At 36.4% G+C, this 9156-nt stretch overlaps 1 protein-coding gene across 4 annotated transcripts; it reads left to right on the top strand.

The window, feature by feature from the left end:
• The first annotated feature begins 3539 nt into the window (after window positions 1-3539).
• LOC111900363 (uncharacterized) lies at window positions 3540-7686 on the top strand. 4 transcript variants are annotated; one of them, XM_023896239.3, is made up of 4 exons: window positions 3541-3783; window positions 4042-4213; window positions 4462-4655; window positions 4741-7686. In XM_023896239.3, exons 3-4 carry the CDS (start codon window positions 4502-4504, stop codon window positions 7383-7385), a joined length of 2799 nt encoding a protein of 932 aa, XP_023752007.1. In that variant the 5' UTR covers window positions 3541-3783; window positions 4042-4213; window positions 4462-4501; the 3' UTR covers window positions 7386-7686. The 4 variants fall into 4 exon arrangements, with proteins under 4 accessions (XP_023752005.1, XP_023752007.1, XP_023752006.1 ...); XM_023896238.3 differs by having other exon boundaries at window positions 4037-4213; XM_023896237.2 differs by having other exon boundaries at window positions 3540-4213; window positions 4485-4655.
• The last annotated feature ends 1470 nt before the right edge of the window (window positions 7687-9156 follow it).

The following is a 9156-nucleotide window of genomic DNA, read 5'->3' as shown; positions in this document are numbered from 1 at the left end:
TATCTCATATTCTTTAGAATAATAAAATTCTGGAACACTCGTCAATAAATCATCACACGAGTCAAATTTTAAGGTATTTAAATAAACATTTTCACTCGGTGGCATCAAAGTAGTTGATTCTATTTAAATTGTCTGTTACATAATCACACACAAATTAAGAAATTTAGTAAAAATAGTAGTGATAAACAGAAAAATATAGTTTGATGAAATTAACTGACAAGGTTAACAGTAGCTTGTTAAGTTAAGACAAGGTAAACATTACATTTATATTCTTCATTAGCATGGATTTTTGGTCTTACAAACAACAAGGTATCAAGACAAATAGCAATGTATCAGATGAAATTCGTAGAAAAGGTAAACATAATATTCATTGATTTATTGGATGAATAGGGTTTAAGGATATTTACTCTTATCAATATAAGCCTGATGTAGTGTAAGTAAGGGAGAAGAATTGATCTTTTTCAATCGCAAACAACAGACAATAGTGGTTTGATGTTTTTAAATCGCAAATTACAAACTAGAATTGAATATATAATCATAATAGTAGCAACGACAACAATGAAGTAAACAAGCACCGAATACAAAAATCACAATACCAATAATTTAATATAAAATCACAAATCAATTAATGGAGGAGATACAAACACAATATAAAATCACAAACCAAAAATAGCGGATTAACGTGATGGCAATGGAGCAGACAACTATGATAAGCAAACCTGAGATGCAAGGTACTAATGATCGCTGGCGAGAAGTGTAAACTCGTTTCCGTGTTTGTATATTGGGAAGGGTTTTAAATGAGAGACGGTAGATTGTAAATTTTGTTAAAATAAAGGAGACGGTAAAATTGTCGTTTTATATTAAAGCAAGAGCATTTTAGGAAAGTTCCATATTTAAATTTTATTTTATTGTTGTAGAGTTTGATAAGGTTTCTATTTTATTGAGTTCATCTTTTAGATTTAGAGTTTGAGTAGGATACTATCTTAATTAATATAAATAGTTGTAGTCGTTTGTTTTGCTAATGCAATTCCCGTGCTTCTATTTAGTTTAACTTTGTTAGCAAGAAACTTGTTCCTTTTTTTTTTCTTCTTCTGTTTCATTTAGTTTTGTTTCTTCCAAACACAATAAGGAATTTGTTTAGTTTATTACTTACACTTGGTATCAGAGCGGTTTCGTTGAAGGGGGTTTGATTCGAGGTTAATTACAATCAACCCCGGTTTCTTTTAATCGGGCTTCTGAGAGACTAACCGGAGGCGCGGAATAAACGGACGGAAAGACGTCAAAGCAAGTTGCTTTGATTTAGTTCCTTTTGCGGGTGACGGAAGACAGTAAAGGTGGTCATGACCTTGTCTTGTTGTCCGTTGGATGAGTGCTATCGGAACAAGCTTGATTAAAGAAGTCGAGGTTAAGGAGAAAAGGATGTCGTTGGTTAAAGGAGGAGGTTCGATGACGTATCATGTTCCGGTTTTGACTCCAACGAATTATCTGGTGTGGGCGGTTAAAGTCAAGTCGATTATGGATGCACACGACATATGGGAGACGGTCGAACCAAAGGCGTTAGGTGAAACATCTGATAAAAAGAAGTCAAAACAAGCTCTTGCCTTTTTGTTTCAAGCGATACTCAAAGACATGGTGTTGCAAATGGCGAGTTACACCGAACCAAAGAAAATGTGGGATGGGCTGAAAACACGGTATTTGGGAGTGAATCGGGTGAGAACATATCGACTTGCAACGTTAAAGAGAGAACTTGAAAGTTTGTGCATGAAGGAGGGTGAAACGGTCGATGATTTTGTGACAAAATTATCCGGTTTAGCTTCAAAAGTAAGGAGTCTTGGATATGAGCTTGAATAAGGTGATTTGGTAAAAAGGTTACTAGATTCAATGCCTAAGTCGTTTCTTCAAATCGTGGCTTCAATAGAGCAATGTTTCGGGTTGGATTCAATGTTATTCGATGAAGCGGTTGGTAGATTAAAGGCATATGAGGAGCGTATAAGAGGAACCGAGAAAGTGGAGGACATTCAAGGTGGGTTATTGTTGGCTAGTGAGAAAATATCACATGTTTGTAAGCATTGTGGCAATGGACGTTCAAACCGGGATGACTTTGGACGTGACCGGGGAAGAGGTCGGGGGTTCGGGAGAAGTCGAGATGCTAATGAACGTGTCCGGGATAAAAGTCACGTTAGATGTTACAAATATGGTAAGTTTGGTCACTATAAAAACAAGCGTCCTGAATGGGAAAAAGAAGAAGCAAGTCTAATTGAAGAGTAATCGACATTGTTTTGAACAACGAGCGGCTCGTATGACAAATCCGATTAAGGGGGGTAATTGTTGGGTTAATCGGATATTAAAGCAAGGGCATTTTAGGAAAGTTCCATATTTAAGTTTTATTTTATTGTTTTAGAGTTTGATAAGGTTTCTATTTTGTTGAGTTCATCTTTTAGATTTAGAGTTTGAGTATGATACTATCTTAATTAGTATAAATAGTTGTAGTAGTTTGTTTTGTTAATGCAATTCCAGTGCTTATATTTAGTTTAACTTTGTTAGTAAGAAACTTGTTCCATTTTTTTTTTCTGTTTCATTTAGTTTTGTTTGTTCCAAACACAAGAAGGAATTTGTTTAATTTATTATTTACACCTGAGATGCAAGGTACTAATGATCGTCGGTGAGAAGTGTAAAGTCGTTTCCGTGTTTGTATATTGGGAAGGGTTTTAGACGAGAGACGGTAGATTGTAAAATTTGTTAAAATAAAGGAGACGGTAAAATTGTCGTTTTATAAAAAATTATTGTTCACGGTGAAAAACTGTTTTATAAGAATCAGCTATTTAAAAAAAATTACAATCTTTTTAACAACAAAAATATGATACCTATTTTAAAAATAATCTTAATCATGGTAAAGCCATTAGATATGCAAAGACTACAACAGTTACGGAACTCGATATGTAAACTAGTAGTCCACCAATATCTTTTACTTTAAAAAAAATCATATATAAATAATTCTCTTTTCTAGAAAAGGAATATAATTATTAGTCAATTTTAATTGCCAAGTACAACTATGAGTTATAGATGTGATGGCAACCTTTTCAAGAATGCCCATAATGTTTCCATAGCAAATGGCCAAATATTCTTAAATTTATCATTCATTACCCAACAAACACTAAAAACAACACATACCCATTGTCCAAATTCACAAAAAGATTTTCAAATCTACAAAACCCCAAAATCCGTTTCATACATGGGAGACATTTTTTATATATTAACTTTTCAAAAAACCAAGACCAAAAAATCCAAAACTTTATTTTTAAAAAAGATTAAAAAAAACCCAAAATAGATTAATGACAAAATGTTCTCATCTTTGACATAAGTGACCTATAAGATCTTTGCAAATAAAAATCTTGTCACATGGAGTTGGTAAATTTAAACCTTATGATACTAATAAGATTAAAATATAATAAGATAAATATAGACAATTAGACATTGACCCTTTGGATGTTGAAAAACGTTTGGACCATTGACACTTAACAACTATAACCTCGTCAGATCCGTCTTCTTGTTGGGTCCTATACTCTATACACTACATACATAACGATAACATATCTATCCATTTGCTTTCTTTTTCTCTCTTTTTCTCAATTTCCCAGACATAATAATATACATACATATAAATACATGTATATATAGGTCCACACACTGAAAGAAAGAAGGGTTTTAGTGCAGAGTTAGTCTAGGTTTGAAATTGATTGGTCTGTGTGAACAAAAACCCTTGAAGATTTTCTTTTCTGAAAGGTAAAAACCTTCCTCCTTAAATCCAGTCTTTCCCCAAAAAAGGGTTTCTGTCAAATTTTCAAATCTTTCTTTAAAATAGCAAAAGCTTTGCTTTTTAGTTCACTTTCCCCCGTTAAAAAAGATTAGGGCTTTTGTTTCTCTCATTGTCAACTTCATCTCTCTGAAATCTGAATCTTTACATTCAAATCGATACCCATCTTGATGATTTTAGACACAGTCTATTTATGTGAAAGTTGACTTTCTTCTTGACTAGGTCAGATTAACAAGTTTGAAGATTTGGGGGTTTCTCGATTCAACGTATTTTTTTAAATATATATAAAAAATCTTTCTGGGGGTTATATTCGAATCGAGGAAGTGGGTTTTGGTTTGATTGTGTAAAAGATGCGAGATACTTATCGGTGATTTGATGATCTTCATGGCTGGAAACCAAGTAAGGGTTTTCTTTTTTTCTTTTTTCAGATCTGAAATTATTATAATATAATGTAATTTATTAGAAGATTCGTTGTGTTTGCAAGTGATTCTTTAGATCTGTAATGCCATTGAGCCTTTGATTTCCCCAAGATCTTTCCATCCAATTCATGGTTTTAATTTCCTTATGTCTGAAATGAGTTCACATTAGAAACTTTCTTGAAATATTGATTTGATTTCTTATTATTTATTTATTTTAATGATTTTCAGATGAATAGAATCTGTATCAACAGGAATTAATTATATAAACATGGATTTACGAGAAGAAAGTTCAAGACTTGGATCGACGTTAAGAAATTTATCATCTTCATCGACGTTATTCTTCTCTGCAAATCAATCACCATTTTTCTCTCCAAGATCATCATCATGGCAACCAGCTGAACTTTCAGAAACTCTTTGTGATGGTAAAATTACAAAACTAACCCTGGGTATTATTCGTTTCCAATTTCTGATTTCAAATCTTTAACAAAAAAAAAATCGGAATTTCAGATGTCGCCATTAATGCTGCAAGCACCTCGAGCGATCTACAAAACTTCGACAACTTCCATGAAAACGAAGCTTTTGAAATCGTGGAAAAGTCAAAGAAAGTCGTGAGAAGTCCAATCTCCTCCTTTACGCCGCCGTCAACGTCGTACTGTACAACAAGGTTAAGAAGCTTCGACGTGTACATAGGATTTCATGGACGGAAACCGTTATTGTTACGTTTTGTAAATTGGCTTCGAGCTGATTTAGAAGTACAAGGATTGAGTTGCTTCGTTACAGACAGATCAAAATGTAGAAACTCACGAAAACATGGAATTGTAGAAAAAGCCATGGACGCAAGTACATTTGGGGTTGTTGTTTTGACAAGAAAATCCTTCAGGAACGCTTACACGATTGAAGAGTTGAGATTCTTTTCGAGTAAGAAGAATTTGGTCCCGATTTTTTTTGATGTGGGGCCGGATGATTGTCTTGTGAGAGATATAGTTGAAAAGCGAGGGGAGACATGGGAGAAACATGGAGGTGAGTTATGGCTTGTTTATGGCGGATTAGAGAATGAATGGAAAGATGCAGTGAATGGTTTGACACGTGTCGATGAATGGAAGCTTGAAGCTCGCGATGGAAAATGGCGGGATTGTATTCTTCGAGCTGTGACACTTTTGGCTCTGAGATTAGGAAGAAGAAGCGTTGTTGATAGGTTAACGAAGTGGCGTGAAAAAGTTGAAATCGAGGAGTTTCCTTATCCTAGAAATGAGAATTTCATCGGGAGAAAAAAGGAACTTTCAGAGCTTGAATTCATGTTGTTTGGTGATGTGATTGGGGAGAGAGAACGAGAATATTTTGAACTTAAAGCGAGAGGAAAGAGGAGGGAGGTGAAAACGGAGATTAGAAGTAGGCGGCGGAAAGGGAAAGAGCCGGTGGTTTGGAAGGAATCGGAGAAGGAGATTGAAATGCAGAATGGGGACCACGACGGCGACGCCCACTTTTCTTCACCGAAACCTAAACCAGGGAGACGGAAACGAGCGGTGAAAGTTGTGTACGGAAAGGGAATCGCGTGTGTTTCCGGCGACTCTGGAATCGGGAAAACGGAATTACTTCTGGAATTCGCTTACAGGTTTCATCAGAGGTACAAGATGGTGTTATGGATTGGAGGTGAAAGTAGATACATTCGTCAGAATTATTTGAATTTATGGTCGTTTTTGGAAGTCGATATGGGGGTGGAGACTGGATTAGAGAAAACCAGAACGAAAAGCTTTGAAGAACATGAAGAAACCGCCATAGCTAGAATTAGAAAAGAGCTTATGAGAAACATACCTTTCTTAGTAGTAATCGACAATTTGGAATCAGAAAAAGATTGGTGGGATCATAAACATGTAATCGATCTTCTTCCTCGATTTGGGGGAGAAACTCATGTTCTTATATCCACTCGTCTGCCAAAATTACTGAACATGGAGCCATTAAAACTTTCATACTTATCAGGCGTTGAAGCAATGTCTCTAATGCAAGGAAACATGAACATGAACATGAACGATCGTACGATTTCGGTTTTGGAAATTGATGCATTACGTTCGATTGAAGAGAAACTTGGGAGATTGACTTTAGGTTTAGCCATTGTTGGAGCTGTTCTTTCTGAACTTCCGATCACTCCAAGCCGACTTCTGGACACAATCAATCGAATGCCTTCAAACGGAAGAGAAAGAGAAAGCAATACATTACGTCGAAATACATTTCTATTTCAATTGATCGAGGTTTGTTTCTCCATATTCGACCACGCAGATGGCCCACGAAGCTTAGCAACTCGAATGGTTCTAGCAAGCGGGTGGTTCGCACCAGGTCCAACTCCGGTTCCATTACTGGCCCTTGCCGCTAAACAGATCCCGGAAAAACACCACCGGACTCGATTATGGCGGAAGATTTTACGATCATTGACATGTGGTTGTTCATCGTTATACGATAAGAAATCGGAAACGGAAGCGTGTTCGGTTTTACTCCGATTCAACATTGCCAGAAATTGCACAAAAGACGGTTACATCCATTTCAATAATTTAACGAAGCAGTACGTACGAAAACGAAGCATACCAGGAACCGCCCACGCGGTGGTGCAAACGGTGGTGACACGTGGCACAGTGATTCACAACTCAGATCAAATTTGGGCCGCGTGTTTCTTACTATTGGGATTTGGAAACGATCCAGTGGTAATTGATACAAAAGCATCAGAATTACCTTTTCTAGTCAAAGATGTAATCTTACCTCTTGCGATAAGAACATTCATCCGATTCTCCCGATGTACCGCTGCTTTAGAGCTTTTACGATTATGCACAGACGTACTGGAAGCGGCAGATGAAGCGCTGGTGACGCCGGTGGAAAAATGGCTGGATAAATCCTTGTGTTGGAAACCGATACAAACAGATGCTCAATTAAACCCTAGTTTATGGCAAGATTTAGCGCTTTCTAGAGCGACTGTTCTTGAAATTAGGGCAAAATTGATGCTGAGAGGAGGACAATTCGACATTGGAGATGACTTGATACGTAAAGCGATCTTCATTAGAACTTCTATATGTGGTGAGGATCATCCAGATACTGTATCTGCACGAGAAACGCTTAGTAAACTTACCAGGCTTTTAGCTAATGTTCAAATCCATACTTCACCATAGATTTATACACAAGTTTACAATAAACCTTTCTTTTCATTCATTTTTTTTTACTGAATTTAGTGGAAATTTTATACCATTTTTGAGTATTCGAGCTGCAGTTATGGTTTTGACGACTTTGAAGAAGATTGGGGGGAATCAAAATGCAGCAAGGTAATGTAAGAGTAAGACTCATGACATTTCTATTTCTGGAAAGTTTGTGTATGAATTGACCATTTTTGAACGATTGTAATTTGTAGAAATGTTTATATGTAGTTTACAACAAGAGTTTCTATTATCGGGAATGTAGAGAAATTTTATAGTATTTGTGCGCATTACATTTCTGTTTTCATGGTTGCAAAATGAGTGGAAAATGTTGAAATGAATTATGTTTTTCCATCAAATTTTTTCATATGAAAAAATCTTTAAATAAAAACTAATTTATGTTGCAAGGGTCTGATTTGTCAAAGTTACAAACTTATTTTTCATATAGTATGTTATACATTGTATGTAGAAGGAAACTATTCATATTCCCAACCCCACCTTTGTTCCCCATTCCGACGTCGCTATCACCAATTTCAAGCATTTGCTCATATGTTTTAACTACAAAAAAGTTATAGCTTATTGTGTACATACAAAAAAGTTATAGCTTATTGAAATAAAGTTATAGTTTATTGCGTAAATGTAGAGTTAATTGTAAAAAAAAGAAGATTAAAGCCGTGTATTATTTGGATAGAACTGAATTATTCAATTGGGCAATTTGGTTTAGATATTCAGATTTCTGGATTGTTATAATAAAACCAGTGGTGGATCCTGGATTTAGGTTTGTTGGATGTAAAAAATATGATTTTTTTGTCAGGTCATTATATCAAAACGGTTCTTGTAACACCGTAAATTTCAAAACAATTTTTTGCATTTTTTTTAAATACATAATTCATTTAATATTCGTAAGAACATCAATGTTTGAAATTCAATCCATGCCATATAAAAATCCCAAGATCTCATAACATAAAAATCCCGTGTGTGTACTGATCAAGCCGGCGCCTTCCCACGGTCATCACTAGTACCTGAAACAAATAACACCAAATACTGTAAGCACAAAGCTTAGTGAGTTCCCCAAAATACCACACATAACACATATTAGCCACTCGAGGCTATAACTCTTTGGGTCCGTGGACCCTACTCTGTGAACCCTCTGGTTCTATCTCTGTGAACCTTTTGGTTCCAACTCTATAAACATGCACATCATAAATCACATAGAAATAATGCAGTACAACACATAACATACAAATACTCTGTCACATAACTTTGATTACCTACTCAAGGTAAAGTATAGTGAGAAGACTCACCTCGCGTCTCCCAATAACTCGCAATCCCGGAAATCACTCGCGCTCGATCCCCCCGAGCTATAATCCTCCTATAACGCAATATATCTCTAATTAACACTTTCACAATTAAGGTTGACTAACCCTATCAAGTCAACACTGGTCAGCTCTGGTCAATGGTCAACGGTCAACTTTGACCGGACTCGGCGAGTGCACTAGAGCGACTCGGCGAGTCTATACGTGTTCACTGACTCCCTCGGATCCTCTCTTGACACGTCGAGTACTTCCCTAACTCGACGAGTTCCACCTGGCATGAATCGCGGGGCCACCACGACTCAATTCGCCGAGTCTCAAGAACAACTCGGCGAGTTCCGGCTCGACTCAGCCCCCTATTGACTCTCCCTGACTCACTGGGTCATCCCCCAACCCGACGAGTCTACTCGCTGAACAATTTACGTGAAACCCCAACC

The sequence above is a fragment of the Lactuca sativa genome, chromosome 6, assembly GCF_002870075.4.
Source record: "Lactuca sativa cultivar Salinas chromosome 6, Lsat_Salinas_v11, whole genome shotgun sequence".
NCBI classification, from domain to species: Eukaryota; Viridiplantae; Streptophyta; class Magnoliopsida; order Asterales; family Asteraceae; genus Lactuca; species Lactuca sativa.
The sequence above is the reverse complement of the archived record's forward strand: the minus strand, read 5'-3'. Positions and strand labels throughout refer to the sequence as shown.

Bases quoted from the DNA above. Each gene is read 5' to 3' on its own strand.
- LOC111900363 (XM_023896237.2), top strand. From the start codon at position 4,502: ATGGATTTACGAGAAGAAAGTTCAAGACTTGGATCGACGTTAAGAAAT. The intron at 4,656-4,740 runs GTAAAATTACAA...TCGGAATTTCAG, and splicing joins TTCAGAAACTCTTTGTGATG to ATGTCGCCATTAATGCTGCA.